Genomic DNA, 16504 nt, shown 5'->3' on the forward strand with positions numbered 1-16504 from the left:
GTGTGTGTGTGTCTGCTGCAGTTTTTCAGAGGGGAGGGAAATGAGAGGACATCAGAGAGATGATGTTCTTGGGTTTTAGGGGTTAGCTGCAGGTGGGAAACACCAGTCCTGCAGGTCCCTGCGGATGTCTTCAAACTGTACTTCAACCCCAAACACATGCCAAAAATAACTCCTGTCCCTTTATTCCAATTAGATTCATTATCTCCCTCTTTTTCTGAAGCCATCTGTTTTCTGTCCAGTTTTACTTCCCGACTACAATATGGAAAAATGTGTCTTTTAGCTTTTACATTACATTACAGCTGATTTTAATTTGTGATGTTAAATGTAGAAATGTTAGCATGTTAGAAATAAACACCATCGGCATCCTAACTGATCAAACTGGGTGGGATACTAGTGGCTAACCTCCTCACTGCAAATTTATCTTACATTTGTCTTATGTTTTATCTTGTCATGGGAATACTGAAAGAAATGGTTGCCAAGCTATGATGAGGGGAGAGGCGAGGAGAAGAGAGAACCTTGGGCAGCACTTAAATTTCCGCAACTTAACACTGCCCTCCTGTGGTATATCTAGTGAAGAAGAACAGATCGAGCTTAGTCACAGGGAATAGTAAGTATTACACTGAATCGGTCCAGGATTTTTCAATAATATAATATAATAATATTATATTTTTCTCTAAAAATGTATATATTGTTATTGATTACATGCAAAAACTTTTAACACTATGTACTACAAAGCGATAACCTAACCGACAACTACTTACATCATATTTTAAGGCATGTTTGCTTAAACGTGTTGCTGAATATACTAGCACAGGATAATCAGTTATAACCACAAAACGATAAATATCACATCTAACCTTTTTTTTAAGTGTTTGCTTGATTTTTTTAATTATTTTTAAGAGTGAACATTGTTCCAACCCTTGATAACATCACCACAATGGGGCCAGGAGAAACGCTGCTCGCAACATATTCTGACAAAATGTATACATTCACATGACTGGAGCTACTCATTCTGAATCTGAGGGCGACGTGTGGGAATGGGGTTACAGCTGCAGAAAAGTTTCCATGCAGGTGTAAAATGTATTCAACATTCAAACAGATACTAGATAGTAGATAACACAAACACTGAAAGTGGCACAGAAAAGGCTGGCATTTTGTCATTTTGTCATTTTGTTTAAATGACTGGGGTCAACCATCCAAAAGCAACAGACCGTGCACAAGAGAGGTGAAGAAGAGAGTGCAGGGTGGGGTGTGTGGAGATTAGTGTCAGGGTTGATTTCTGACAGAAGGACAGCAGCAAAAGGAATGTTTTACAAGATAGCAGTGAGGCCCGCTGTAATATATGGTTTGAAGATGGTAACACTTACAAAAAAAAGGAAGGCAGAGCTGCTAAGATGCTAAGATTTTTAATGGGAGTGACCAAGATGGACATGAGTACATCAGTGGGAAAGCTCAAGTTGAGGAGTTTGGAGACAAAGTTAGAGAGGCGAGTCTGAGATGGTCTGGACATGTGCACAGGAGTGATAGCAGATGTAATGGACAGCATGGAGCAGCCAGGTTTATGGATGTAAATGTGAAGGAGGGTTAGTGTGAAAGTGGAGGATGCTAAAGAAAAGGTGAGATGGAGGCAGATGGTCCGCTGTGGTGATCCCTAAAGCGAGCAGCTGAAAGAAGAGAAAGTTATGCCCTGTGTGGAGAAAGGATGAACTCATTCAGTGTATAGCAATGTTTTTATATTCTGAGTAATGAAATAAAACTAGTTAACGGAAAACAAACATGGTTTAGAAAAGTAACTAAAACTACACTGCGTAGATATAAAACAAATTTTTTAATAAGTGTTTTCAGCCTTGTTCTAGGTCATGGATATCAAACTCATTTTACATGCAGCCCATTTAAATCTTAAGAGGGCCAAAAAAGTGAAACTTTCCTTTCTGTCACTGTATAGAAATTTCATTGCATATTTAATATTAGAGATGTCTTAGTTAAAGAAAATCAAGTGCAACTGCTACAGCAGCTTGTTTTTCTACACAATGAAGAAATGCTGACGTAGAAAATGAAAGAAATCTGTCAGCAAAACCCGTTGGGCTTAAATTAAGAAATAAATATGTACAATTACATTTTTCTTTTTACTGTGGACACATTGAAAAAAAGTCTATATTATATAGTGAAAAAATTTGATTTTCTGTAATGTAATTTTCGATCTATTACTTAATTACTTTAGTGTAGTATGGCTGTGGGAGAGATGTATCAGCATGAAAAGCTGTAAGACGTACAGTTAAAAGTCACATTTTCTAAAGCAGTCCAGTCTTTTTTGGGGCGATTCTGGCCCTTGGGCCTTATGTTTGACACCCCTGTTTCAGATATTACGTCCATTCCAGATATTAGAATCTAACAAATACCCCCATGTTGTGATAAAACGAGTAAAAAAAAAAAGTTATTAGTTAAATGATAATAAAAAACTACAAAATAAAAATTACACTGAAATTAAACATTTGCACAATAAAAAAATAACTGCAAAAGTGAAACTACTCTAAAAACGTGTGAAACGTTTGCAAAAGAAATAAACATATTCTAACTAGTGAAACTGACTTTAAGAACTTTGGTCCATACTGTACCTTGCAGAATACAAATACAAACATGGGCTAAAGATGGACAGATCTATGGCGTAAGCTTGCCGCTCTATGTTCATATTCTATGTTGACGTTCCTCCTCCCGGAAGTCAGCCTCTGCCTCTCACGCTGCCTCCTTCCCAAGCAGCGCGAAAACTGTAGTTACACGTCCGAGTTGCACAGGGGTAAAAAATTGTCTGTTGTGAGTTGAATTCACGTCGTATCTGTGGCTGTACACTACTGTTGCGAGCGAAATTAAGCCCTGTGTCACGCTGCTGTGGGTCAGTGTGGCGCTAGCTGCTAAAAACACTACGACGTAGCATGAGAGCTAGCCTCCTGAGTTAACCAACACTTAGTAAGTATTGTGTTCTGCTAGCTTTCCAGATATACCCAATATACTGAAAGTCGGGTACAGGTTAGAGAGATAGCTACTTTATTTAAATGTATCCTAAAATAATTTTTTTTTTACAGTTTATTGAACGCCTAAGCACCTTCGAAAAAATTAATCACCGCTAACTCTGTAGTTAAGCTTTATTATAGTCTATTGTTGAAGAAGTTAATTAGCATAACAGGTAAAGATTCGAGTTTTCAGTTCAGGGCTTTTAAGGCATCAAATATTATAGCGGAAGGTTTGTTTTGCTGAAAGACATGTCAGTGTAGATTAGTGGTTACACAGCACAAACTAATAACAGTTGAAAACAAACGCTGCAGCGATCACGTCATCTGATGTTAGTTATTCGTTTGATAAGACCTGTTTGTTAATGTGGCTACTGCTAATAAGAAACCAATAATCTGTCACTCCTATTATATTTCGTTGACTCACAGGGAAGAGAATCCCTGTGTGTCCCATTTTCATCACCTCTCCTTCTTTTCTCTTTCAGAAAGCAAAAATGTCAAAGATCGACAAGATGAGCATCCTGGGGGTGAGGAGCTTTGGGATTGAGGATAAAGACAAACAAGTCATCTCTTTCTTCACTCCTCTGACTGTTCTGGTCGGACCCAATGGAGCGGGGAAAACGGTATGAAAGCATTTCTGGCAAAAGCAATACTTGACTTATTGAAACATGACAGCGAACACAAGAGTCGACAGTAGCACTTTTTGTGTTTTCCAAAGGCTTATAGGAAAAGTTGAAGAATAATATTCCAGAATGATAAATGCTGCTGTCATGTATTCATTTCTTTTTGATGCTTTCAGACTATTATTGAATGCCTAAAGTATTCAACATCTGGAGAACTTCCCCCTGGATCTAAAGGAGGTGCATTTGTTCATGATCCAAAGGTTTGTTTGTGTTGAACTGAAAGTAAATTTCTCTATTTCTGATTGCAGTGGTACGCTGAAGACTCATAATGTGTGGCATGCATCTGAAATTACTTTTTGCAACAGATTTGTTTGTGTATTTGTAATATTTTTTATGTTTTAAATGCAAATTTAATGCTAGAAAACACAAGACCAGGATAAAGTATGTGAAAAAGCCTGATTTAAGTCACTTGTGAAAATGACAATAAGACTCCTAACTGCTTAGTGCTAAATATCTTTATCAGGAAAAGTTCCTATCTTTAGTTTGCCTTCATACCTTTAAGAATTGCTATGATTTCTCAAATTTAGCATTTTCTGAACATGTTAAAATTCAGTCTTAGCCTTTACATCTTCTTCAGGTTCTTGTCGGATGATTTTTACACCTTTATTCACGTATAGCGATGTTCATATAATTCCAGGATGCCCATGAGACGGATGTGCGTGCTCAAATTCGCCTCTTATTCTCAGATGTCAATGGAGAGAAAGTGACCATCCAACGCTCTATGTCATGCACTCAGAAGGCAAAAAGCTACACCTTTAAAAGCTTAGAGCAGGTCATTACCAGATGGAAGTAAGCCAAAATCTCATGTTTCTTATGTAAAGTTTTGTTTAAAGTTTAAAAAAAGAGAGAAATATTTGTGGATTGTATACTAAACTTTCCTGACCTTTTTCTTATGCGACTGTCTATTATAATTCATCCAGAGATGGTGAGAAAGTCAGCTTGTCTTCTAAATGTGGTGAGCTGGACCGGGAGATGATTTCCTCATTGGGTGTGTCGAAGCCTGTTCTAAATCATGTCATCTTCTGTCACCAAGAAGAGTCTAACTGGCCCCTTAGTGAGGGAAAAGCACTCAAAGACAAATTTGACTCCATTTTTGCTGCAACCAAGTAAATGGACTACACAAGTGTTGCATTACCCAGTTTTAGTCTAAAAGGAATTTCTGTTAATGTCAATTTCTCTCTCCTAATCAGGTATATCAAAGCTCTGGAGACAATGCGTCAGCTGCGTCTCAAACAGAGTCAGATAGTCAAAGAGTGTCAGGTGGAGCTGCGCTACCTGAAGCAGAACAAGGAGAAGGCCCAGCAAATTCGAGAAACTGTGGACACCAAAGAAGCCCAACTGATGGCCTCAAAAGACAGCGTCCAGCAGATAGAGAACCAGATTGAGCCGCTTGAGGTGGGCTGGTGTTTGTATGTGTGTTTTGTGTATTTATTTATTTGTTGGCTGCATATCCATGAGGCAAAGCTTCCATCCCATCACATCCCAAAGGTGCTCTGTTGGGTTGAGATCTGATGATGGTGGAGGCCATTTGACTACACTGAACTCATTGCCATGTTCAGTAAAGCTGGGCATACACTGCGATTTTTTTCAGTCGCGTTATTCAGCTTCTGCTCAAACTGCACGATTGACTCGCAGGGGTTAGAAGTTCGTCGGTCACGATGAAGGGTCTCACACTATACGGCCCGATGCTCTGATGCGACCTGAGTGCTCACACTGTGCGTCCACAAAATGAAGGCTATAACGGAAATTCTGTCTCTCGCTCTCCCTCTCTGTCTTTCACTCACACAGACACCACCACCATCAACTTTGCTAAATTGCTAATGAAAAACATTGATCAGGCAGCTGTGATTGAGCAGCAGTGTAGATCCAACTATTTTCACAGTTGTTGTGGTCGTGATAATTTTGAGGCCACATCGAAAAGGCTCGGATGAGCTTTCCAAAGTTCTACAACTGCCTCCATCGCTGTCCAGATCACACGCTGCACTGCCGTGCTACTCCGTCTTTTTCACCGACATTTATGTGTTTGCGTGTGCGCAGTGTGAGCGGCTGCGGTGACACCCTCACGACGGTTGTGAAGATTTCAAACAGGTTTGAAATCCTCCCGACCAAGTGATTGATGATCGGGAGCTGGTCGTGAGGTGTTAATCGCACGATGAAGGCCAAACTCGGGCCGATCACCAAAACGGTCGCACGACTCAAAAATCGGCTCAAAATGGGCCAAAAATCGCACAGTGTAAGCCCAGCATAAGCCAGTTTGAGAAGATCTGAGCTTTGTGACAGTGTGTGTTATCCTGCTGGAAGCAGCCATCAGAAGATGGGCACACTGTGGTCATAAAAGAATGGATATGATCAGTACTCGGAGAGGCTGTGGTGTTTAATCGATGCTCAATTGTTACAATGGAGTCAAAAGTGTGCCAAGAAAATCTTGGCAAGTGGTTATTTAAGTTATTGTTGTCCTCCTATCAGCTCGAAGCAATCCAGTCATTCTCCTCTGTCCGAACTGCCGATCTCTGGATATTTTCCCTTTTTCAGACCATCATCATCACCTTTCTTCCCCATTCTGAAGCTCAGTTTAAATTTCACCAGGCTGTTTTGACTGTGTCTACAATGAATGTGTCTAAGTCTAAATGCATTGCTGCCATGTGATTTGCTGGTTACATACTTGTGTCACTGAGCAGTGCAAGAGGTTTACCTAATGAAGTGTATGTATACATGCATACATATTGTGGTGTAAGCAGATTTCAAACCTTGCAAGTATTTCTTCTTGAGTGGAAGAAGTTGAGGAACACAGATAAATTATTTGGGTGTGCTATGATTAACAAGGTTTTCTTTTAATCCTGTGTCAAAGCATATGGGTGCAATGAGCACCTTGGAAGGGGATAAAATATATAAAATAACTTTAATCTTATTCTTATTAAACCAACTGACTAATTTTTTTTTTTTATATTTCACTGCAAATACATCCCTATAGGAGTCTGTCACAAGGTTATTGTATTTCCCTGCAAATGAACAACCAGTAATGCTTTAAGTAACTTCATTCACTGAATCGGCTGAATAAAGCTTATAGCACAATAATATTTAAGGTATAATGGTAATCGTCCTTTTTTCTCTTTTTTTTATATTTCTTTTTCAGAATCGACTGATGGATATTGACCTTAAACTCGGGAAAGTGATGAAGCTAGATAATGAGATCAAGGCTTTAGACAGCAGGAAGAAACAGATGGAGGAAGACAATAAGGAGCTGGAGGAAACAATGGAACAGGTAATGTAATAATATATGTAGTGTATATATATATATTTATTTTATTTTGTGATGAAAAACCTAAAGCAGAAGAAAAATTAAAATTTTTCGTATATGAGAAAATGCCGGGATGAAAAAGATTGAAAAATAAATAAATAAGTATGAGACAAATAATAAAATGGTTGATGCATGATGAAAGTTAATGAGGTTGTATTATTCATGTTTTTCTCCCTTATAATAGGCTTAATTATATTTATGTATTCATGTAAATATGCCAGACTTGGCCACACAGGCTAATTGTCTTCTGCAGGAAAGCTTAGCAGTTGCCTCATTGTACTCCGGAGTCCACTTTGAATGATGTGTCATTATCTTGAGTGGGGAACTAATAAAAAAAAAAAAAGCTACAAAGGGTGAATGAGATTGTTTAACTTCAATAACAATGAGCCAGTTAATCTTTGGCTAGCATTAAAATACACGTTGTTTATGACTACTGGATCTTTTCACTTCTCTGTTTGTTGGGTGATGGGATCTTTTCCTATAGTTAACAGTATCAGGACTTTGAACTATATGGAACCAGAGCAATTGAGGCCGATTTATGACTGTGAAAGACCAAATTTATTACCACTCTGTACTGTTTTGATTTTAAAGTGTTTATAAAAGCAGGTCCAAATGCATATATTAATTGCACTCGGTGAGCCACTCTGAACCAGTTTACTTTGTGTGTGGCAGGTGTTTCAGGGTTCAGATGAGGAGCTGCAGGAGATTTACCAGAACCACCAGAGGACAGTGAGGGAGAAGGAGCGAAGGCTGACCGAGTGCCAGAAGGAGCTGGAGAGAGCTGGCAGAGAGTGTCAGAGACTCAACAGAATCAAAGCTGAACTCCTGGTTGAACAAGGTACCCACAGCTGTACACCTGGTGCTACCAGGGTAGCTAAACATCTGTACCTGAATGTGAAAGCACATGCACGATTGAATATATTCTAGCATTCTGGCAGAATATCACACTCAATCCTAAAAAAATGATTAAGCTGAAAATATTCATATTATTAAGGCTATTTTTTTCAGCATAAACTTTCTTTTTCTTTAGTACAAGATTAGCTTCTTATACCTATTTTGCTTTTGTTTTTCCTTCTTCCCAGGTCGTCTACAGTTGGAAGCTGACCGCCATACACAAAACATCCGGAACCGTGACACTCAGGTAATGGGCGCACAATCGAGGTTGTTCTAATGGAGGCTTTAAATGAATGTAATGGAGTGACAGAGACTAGGAAAATTTCATCACAGCAGTGTCAAGCGAATGTTAGGTTGTTCCTTGAACAAATCACACATGTTGTTATATTTTTCCTCCCTTTTCATCCCCTTTCCCACACAGGTTCGCTCTCTGTCAACCTATCTGGAGATGGAGGGCTATGACCGACCACCCTTCACTGCTCTTCAGCTTGAGAGCTTTCATCGTCATGTAACGCAGAGACTGGAGCAGGAAAAAGGGACACTTAGCCAAGTTATGGTAAGAAATTCCCAGTTTAAATCTAAACCCAAGAGTTTTCCTGAATTCATATTATTTCCAAACAGAGTTAAAAAACAAAATAGGCAAGAATTCTTTTAAATATTTTCATTTTTGCATTTCTGGTTAATGCTGGCAGTGCTATTGTTTTCTCTCTGTCTGATCATCTGCAGAGACTCTTAATACATAAATGTATCTTTATTATTCACGAGTGTCTTAGAAGCTTTTTCCATAAAACAATATATAATATAGACAGAAACTGTTAAGATGATGTCGGCATTTCATGTGCAGATTTCTCTTTGGTGAAAGATTTTAACTACTGAACACACGAAGCCACTGAAAATTCCACTCTTACTATATTCACAGAAGTTTTTACATCACTCATGAATTTTGGACTTTACAATCAAAAATAAATATGCAGTTCATGTTCATGGTGCCTTATTCCTACACGTGCTTTGTGTCATTAGGTCAATCTGCAGGAAAAGGAGCAACAGAAGCAGCAGTCTATTGATGAAATGAGGGATAAGAAAACTGGCCTGGAAAGAACAGTGGAGCTGAAGAGGGACATGCAGGGAAAGAAGCAGCAAGAACTGAGGAGTGTCAGAGCAGAGCTGCAGAGGCTGGAGGGTTCATCTACTCGACTGCAGGAACTTGAAAATGAATTGGCTAAAGTGGTGAGAGTATTTTGTTGTGCTGTGAATTTTAACAGGTGGTTGTTTTTTTGGTTTTTGATTAATTTGCAGAATTCCATATTAAGGATTACACTTTGTTTGGGACACACAGAGCATATGAACCCACACAATTATTCTGGAAAAAGATGTTGGTGCCCTCCCTACACATTCCCTCAAAAAATGTGTTTAACCTATAGCATGTTAGACTCTTTATTCACACCAGACAAAGAAGTAGCAATGCTCAGCTTGTAACTTGATGTTTTGTCAGTAATGGTGATAACGCTCGAATAACAGATAACAGAGAGGACACACAGAAAGGGGGTAAGACAGAGAAATATACATTTCCTGAGCTTTCTTGAAGAGATTGTTTGCATAGCGTTCAGAAATTTTTATTTTTTTTTGTCAAACAGTTGTGCATTATTCCCACGATTTGTTATTATCATTTTTGTGAATGAAGTTTTAACATTTTTGCCATAGAAAGTTTAGCTGGAACTATACTGCTGACACAATGTGTCCTTTTGTTGTTTTAATGATGCCATTTTTTCAATGTGTGTTTTCCTGTTCAGGAGCGTGAGCTGCAGAGTGCAATCCAGAACTCCAACGTGGAACAGTTGAAGGCTGAGGTTTCGGAACTCCAGAGAGAAAAAGCTGAACTTGACCGCAAACAGAGAAAGCTAGATCAAGAGATGGAGACGCTCAACACACACATGACTTCACGCACGCAGATGGACATGCTGAAAAAGGATAAGGTAATGTGCCATCTACAGTTAAAGGAAAAGAGTTGATGTTGATTACTGCAGCCTTTCTTAGAGTTGACCCCCTCGAAGGTGATGTTAAAAAATGTTGCAGAAACTCACCCAACTTTACTGTAGTGGTAGTAAAACCAAGTAACCCTGCATGGTAATCTAACCTTCGTTCTCTGTTCTTTTCATCTTCCCTTCTTCGTCTTTCCCTTTTATGCCAGCTGCCCCATCATGTTTCCTTTCTCTGTAGACTCTCATTTCTCCGTTTGCTCTTTTAATCTTCTAGGGCGAAAAGGAGGAGCAGGTACGCAAGATCAAGTCCCGTCACAGTGAGGATCTGGTGCCCTTACTGGGCCAATTTCCCAACAAGAGAGTGCTGGAGGACTGGATCTATTCCAAGTCCAAGGAAATTAACAGCACCAGGAACAGACTTGCAAAACTCAAGTTAGTAAAATGCATTTACGTTAAAGCACACACACGATGAAAGAAAATGCTTTTAAAAAGACGTTTTTCAGAGGGACTGATTGGTGTTATATTGCTGTTTTTTCCTACATTTCAGTAAGGACTTGGCTTCAAGTGAGCAGAACAAAAGCCACATTTCTGCTGAGCTGCGTAAGAAGGAGCAGCAGTTAACCAGTGACGAAGAGAAGTTCTTCAATGTGTGTGGTAGTCAAGATCTAGACCAGGACCTGAGCAAACTGCAAGAAGATCTGGAGAAGATGTCAAAACAAAGAGGTTAATGGCCTAAAAAATTAACAAGAATTGGCATATTGGAGTTGACAAGATCCTTAATTGCAGTGTGGACCTTAACTGTAAACTATAAAAATGCCTCTTTTTCACTAGTGCTCTGGCTGCAAAAAGTCCAGTTGTATAGAACTTAATTTGTCATAATTACTTTCCCAATAAGTTGCTAGTTGTTATTCCTGTTTTATATAGTGGTGTTCATTGTAATAACCCAATGTAGTGTAAAAATGAAGATAAAGCAGAGTAGCTACTTATTGATTAGTCCTTGATCATTATGTCTTGTCTAAAAAAACTAAAAAAAACCAAGATGGCCACAGCCAAAGTGCCAGACTTATTCTTTAAAACTTGGCAGACCAACAGGTGATGAACATGTCCATCATTAATATACATTTTATCTTTTATGTAGATAAGATGTTGCAGAGGTTGATGAGGTTCATTCTAAAGAAATACAGAATCCTTTGTGTTGCTGGGTGGATTTAACAGGTTCAGTGTGTCGCTGTTTAAATGCCTCTTCTGTGCGTTTGACTACATTATAAATTAATGTAACAACATCTTTCCATCTGCGCTATAACCTCCAAGAGTGAATCAACTTTGTTAAAATTGGTTGAGATATTCAAAAGTGTTACACAATCAAAAGTATTTCATCCATAATTTTTCCTATTGAATATAACTATATATGTATTCTCTGGGTATGCAGTAAGTTAACCCAGGAAGTGATTACTTGACTTTAGTGTGTATGCCCATTTTAACTAAAAGCCTAATGTATGGTGTGGTTGGTTGGCGTCTTTTCTAGTAATAATTGTCAAAGCGATTCAAATATTACACAATGATTAATTAATTTTCTCTTTCTGTACCTGTCCTGGTGTAGCCATGCTAGCTGGAGCCACAGCAGTGTACACTCAATTCATCAGTCAGCTGACAGAGGACAGGGAGCCCTGCTGCCCAGTGTGCCAGCGGACGTTCCCCTCTGAGTCTGATCTGCAGGAGGTTATCAACGACATGCAGTCGAAGTTACGCCTGGTGCCGGACAAACTGAAAAATACAGAGCAGGACCTGAAGAGGAAGGAGAGGAAGAAAGATGAGATGATGGCTCTCAAACCTGTGAGGTACTGAACCAGAGGGGTCTCTGATCTGAGTTTGATTGTTTTCTTCCGCTTCTAAACTCGAGTAAAAACAAATAAAAAAACAATTGTCAGGTAATACCCTCAACAATATTAGAACTAGAAAAAAAATTTAAAAAATAAAGAGTAATAAAAAATAGAAGACCAGAACTGTTGTTGTTTAGCATCATAGTAATTTGAGACACTACCGTAAAACAGTGCAAGGAACAAATCCCTGATGTCTTTTCTGTAGTCACCCAGTTGTAATAAGCAACAGGCATTTAAGCAGCGCTGCATACAGACTGATAAACACCAGTCTATAGGACTGTGTAGCATAAGGTTCCTATACTGAGTTTGATTTTTTTAAATAAATACATGACCATAAAAGTAAATATCTTTAATTGTTTTTCCAAAATTTACAGAGTTACCATTTTTCTTCCTAACAAGGAAATAAATTAGCCTGTGGACAGTCTCTTGTTCTCTTTCCTTTCCAGTAGATGGAGCTAGAGTGTCATAGTTCTAAATTCTGGATACACACACACACACACACACACACACACACACACACACACACACACACACACAGTGTATGTTAACTCTCTGAGATGAACATAGTTTATTAAGCCAACAGACACTTTTTTGCTGTTCTTGTCAGGACAACTTTTCATGTTAACTTTTATAGTGAGTGTGATGATAGTCAGAGAAACATGTATACAAAAAACTAAAACATTTCAGTGTCATATTTACAAATATTCTTATCTAAATAGTCACGTACTTAAATTTTTCGAGGGTTTTCAGCCCCACCTTATGGCTGCCTGTATATTAGCTCCTCCTTCTTTTTATTAATGGAGATGGAAAAACTTTTATCAGCTGCCATCTTTCAAAGGGTGTGAATATTCTGCTACAGGGCCAAAGAGTTCATGTGAGCTGATTTTATGCATACATAATTAATTCACCTTATATAGCAGTGATCTCTACAACCAGAGTCTAGCCTCTGAGTCATCTGATATGTCATTACTTTTTCTTTTGATTGTATTATCAGATGAGGCACAGCCCGTCTTCAGTGACCCTGCAATGCACCAAATGTCTTGGCTGCCTGTGGTTCAAATTCAGGACATTGAAGTAGGCCAAGTGTCTCTCAAAAGGGATGTTTGTTTTTAGAAGGTCTCTTTAACGTGGAAGCAATAAGATGATTAAATGCTCAGCTGAATGTAGCTAAACTCATTAGTAGGTGCAGCTTTACAGTGGAAACACTAGATAAAGTTAAGTTAGTTAACTATGACGAGTGTTTTCAATTAAGTTAGTTAAGTAGAAACACTAGTTAAAGAGTTGTCCCCTTTCAGCACATATAGTATGGCCACTGCGTGTTCTGGGGCGAGATATCCCATACTACATGTGTGTTACCTCTCTCCTCTCCATCAGAAAATTGACATTATAGACATAACAGTTTGCTTTTAAGAGTTTCACGAAGTTATCAGCAGTTTGTTTTCCTAATGTTTTCAGGTGGGGTATTCCGGGGTTTGGGACATAAAAGTAGCAAAGTTCTGAAAGTCTTTTTATGAAGATAAAATGCAGTAATCCATTTGTTAATGTCAGTTAAATGTGTGGCCAGAGAGTTCAGTCTCTCTGGCCATACATATATCATTGTCATGGTAACAGATGTTATGCGGTCTGATAAGTGTGGTAAATAGTAAGATGTAATGTGAGAAATGTAACAGCTGACAATGATAACTGCCATGTAGAACATCACAGAACATCACAGACTGATACTCTGTCTCCGACAGTGATGAACAGTTTCCTGTCAGTGATATGTGATTTGAGCCATTCAGGAACGTTATCTGAAAAATCTACCCAGTAGCTCAAAGGCTGCCTTAAGCCAAGTAAAATGAGGTTAGCAACCTTATCAGAATTGTTAGTCTGAGCACACTTACCTTTTTGTGGGATGTAGTACACCTTTTAAAAAAAGCATTGTTTTACATGAATTCAACAAAAGGTTGACTATTGGTTTATAAATTAGTATTTTAACAGCCATTTCTCTGACACTAATTGATGAAAAGGTGGTTTTTCACAAGATGAACCGTGAGAACTGTGGGGGTTTAAGAGTTTTCTTTTTTCCCCGCACCCCCGACCATCCGCTCAAAGGTTTATTTTGGTTTGGTTTGGTTTGGTTTTTTGGGGGTGGAGATTGACGTCTTTTAACTATTAATAATGTTGAATAATAATTCTGTTATGTTTTGCAGTTGTATATTATAATAACTCGAGTGTATGTACGACATGACTCCAAAACTCTTCTTTCATAGTTATGTGACAGATATTTGAAAATGTGCCTACAAATATGCTTGTAGACTTTAATTACAAGGTGTCAAAAGGAGACATTGTTGTACATACAGGTTTTTAATAAACTTTCAAAGTATATTTACTTTTCATTGACATGTCTCTCAGACAGTCCATTGTACAGCTTCAGGAAAAGGAGCTACCGGAGTTGAAAAACCGTCTACAGACTGTGAATAGAGAAATTGAGAGGTTGAAAGGTGATGTGGAGGAGCAGGAGACTCTACTTGCCACGCTGATGTCTGAGGAAGAAACTGCCAAGGCCTGCTTGCCGGACATTTCTCTCCTGGACAGATATCAGGTATTAACCTCCTGCCTGTCGTTCTGGACTTGCACTTATATCTTTCTTAATCTTTCTTTACCCAGCTTAAACCTTTGTGGGCTTCATTTTTTCACCTTTCTTCATTCTCTTCATTATTTTCCTGATATTTAATTAGCGATAAATTATTCTTGTTGTTTGATGTTGTTATTAGAGTTCCATTTAAGCAATGTCCTTTTTTGGATTTTCTTTTGCTTTTCAGATGGACCTTAAGGAGGTGGAGAGGAAAATCGCTCAGCATGCAGCAAAACTCCAAGGAGTAGACCTGACCAGAACCACACAACAAGTCAGTCAGGAGAAACAAGAAACTCAGCACAAGTTAGACACCAGTAAGATGACACAAAGCAAGCACATCCATTCGTGGGGAAGTTGTGTCTCTTACATTCTTAATTTTCTAACTTTGGCACTCAAAATCTTTTATTTCCTTTTTTTTTTTTTTTTTTTTTTTTCTATTTAAGAATTTGGCTCAATTGTCATGCTCCGAGGACCTACATAAGGAGTGTGACTGAGAGGGGGGTATGAAGATATAGAAGCTGTTATTCGAGAAGGGCTGTTTTATTGATTTCGCTCAAACACTAGATTACTGGATCTTTTCTCACTGAAACAGCTTAAACAGTTTTACTGCATTGATCCTTTGCTCATACCGAGGCTGCTAGCCATTTGTTAGCTTGTTTAAGATGTCCACGTTCAGCCTGGTGACGATGATTTAAGTGTCTGATTGGATTTATTGTTACAAACATTTTTGTTCCCCTGCGATTTACTCTCATGTTAGCCACACATTAACTTGTGGCTGTTTTATGTGCATATAACTGTTCGCTTGCACCGCTGTATGCATGTTGTTCATGAATAAAATGGTATGCATCGACCCTGCGGGTCATCAGTGACCAAGGATGCTGGAAATCGTGTGATATGGGTCCCTGTCTGGTTTGTAGATGTGTCTCTAGTTGCTAGTTGTTTTTTCTTTCTTTTTACCTCTTTGTATATTTTCAGCTTCCAGCAAGATGGAGCTGAAACGTAAGCTGATCCAGGACCAGCAGGAACAGATACAGACGCTTAGAAGTGCAGTGAATGAGACGAGAGCAGAAAAGCTCCAGCTGAGCAGTGACATGCAGAAACAGCAGCAGCTGGAGGAGCAGTGTGCCGAGTTCACCACTGAGATCCAATCCTTGACCAGAGACATCAGGGTATTTTTTTTCTTTTTTTGTTGTGCTTACATATTTTATATTCACATGAAGATTAAAATGTTTCACACTTTATTATCATACTCACAATACAAAATAACAGAAATATACCATAATCATACAATCAAGTCTTATATATTCATTATATATGGCTACCAGATGTTTGGTGAACATTGTTTATTTTTAGTTGCATGGTTTAAAAATAAATTCTATAAATTTTCTATGTTGTCCCTTTTTTGTGTGTGGGTTTTTTTTTTTTTTTTTCCTCTTCCACTTTGTGGTTAACCAGGAGGCAAAAGAACAGCTGTCCCCTCTGTCTGCCGCTCTGGAGAAGCTACAGCAGGAGAAACAAGAGTTGCTGGAGCGCAAGAGGCAGAAGCAGGAAGAAGGGCAGGAGAAGGTGGACACAGTCTCACTTTTTTCTCTTTTGGAACGTGCTTTCTCTAAAATGAAAAAACGGCACAGAACTGTACATTTACGGAGCAATTACTTCGGTTTTCATTTAAAGTGGTAACGGAGGCCCCGTTTCCTTTTCATTTAATTTGCTGAGCATGTCATGTCATAGTTTTTTGCATTTTACACACACACACACATACACAAATTAATAGATAATGACAGAGCATTATGTTTTTTAAGACCTTTTTTCTGCCACAAATAAACTGTGAATATCTGTTCATCTAAGTCTGAATTCTGACTGTGTTTCTGACAGATCAGCTCCATTAAAGAGAGATTAAAGGCGATCACCACTTTGGAAAGAGACATCACTAAATATGTCGATGAGGGCAAAGATGAATACAAAGAGGTAACATGTTTGGCACTGTTGTGCAAGATACATCACAACCCCCACCCCAGTGATTTATTTTGTGACATATATTAATATATATAATTGCAGCCTCGGAGTAAAAGGTACACTTATATTTTATATAACTTTGAAACACCAACTTTTTCATTTTAACACTTTAGCATGGTTTCTTGTGAGATT

General features: G+C 38.5%; 1 protein-coding gene across 1 annotated transcript in view; it reads left to right on the top strand.

Annotated features, from left to right (window-relative positions):
- Positions 1 to 2709: 2709 nt before the first annotated feature.
- rad50 (RAD50 homolog, double strand break repair protein) overlaps positions 2710 to 16504 on the top strand; it is a 30567-nt gene continuing 16772 nt past the window's right edge. Inside the window, exons 1-20 of the mRNA XM_039618591.1 lie at positions 2710 to 2964; positions 3491 to 3628; positions 3805 to 3888; positions 4326 to 4477; positions 4609 to 4794; positions 4879 to 5083; positions 6822 to 6950; positions 7659 to 7824; positions 8069 to 8127; positions 8302 to 8436; positions 8901 to 9107; positions 9671 to 9853; positions 10134 to 10291; positions 10407 to 10582; positions 11460 to 11697; positions 14134 to 14323; positions 14544 to 14670; positions 15332 to 15525; positions 15812 to 15922; positions 16232 to 16324. Coding sequence (XP_039474525.1) covers positions 3500 to 3628; positions 3805 to 3888; positions 4326 to 4477; positions 4609 to 4794; positions 4879 to 5083; positions 6822 to 6950; positions 7659 to 7824; positions 8069 to 8127; positions 8302 to 8436; positions 8901 to 9107; positions 9671 to 9853; positions 10134 to 10291; positions 10407 to 10582; positions 11460 to 11697; positions 14134 to 14323; positions 14544 to 14670; positions 15332 to 15525; positions 15812 to 15922; positions 16232 to 16324 — 2922 coding nt within the window. The 5' untranslated portion in view covers positions 2710 to 2964; positions 3491 to 3499. The remainder of the gene's footprint in view (positions 2965 to 3490; positions 3629 to 3804; positions 3889 to 4325; positions 4478 to 4608; positions 4795 to 4878; positions 5084 to 6821; positions 6951 to 7658; positions 7825 to 8068; positions 8128 to 8301; positions 8437 to 8900; positions 9108 to 9670; positions 9854 to 10133; positions 10292 to 10406; positions 10583 to 11459; positions 11698 to 14133; positions 14324 to 14543; positions 14671 to 15331; positions 15526 to 15811; positions 15923 to 16231; positions 16325 to 16504) is intronic.

The sequence above is a fragment of the Oreochromis aureus genome, linkage group 10 (assembly GCF_013358895.1).
Source record: "Oreochromis aureus strain Israel breed Guangdong linkage group 10, ZZ_aureus, whole genome shotgun sequence".
Taxonomy (NCBI): domain Eukaryota; kingdom Metazoa; phylum Chordata; class Actinopteri; order Cichliformes; family Cichlidae; genus Oreochromis; species Oreochromis aureus.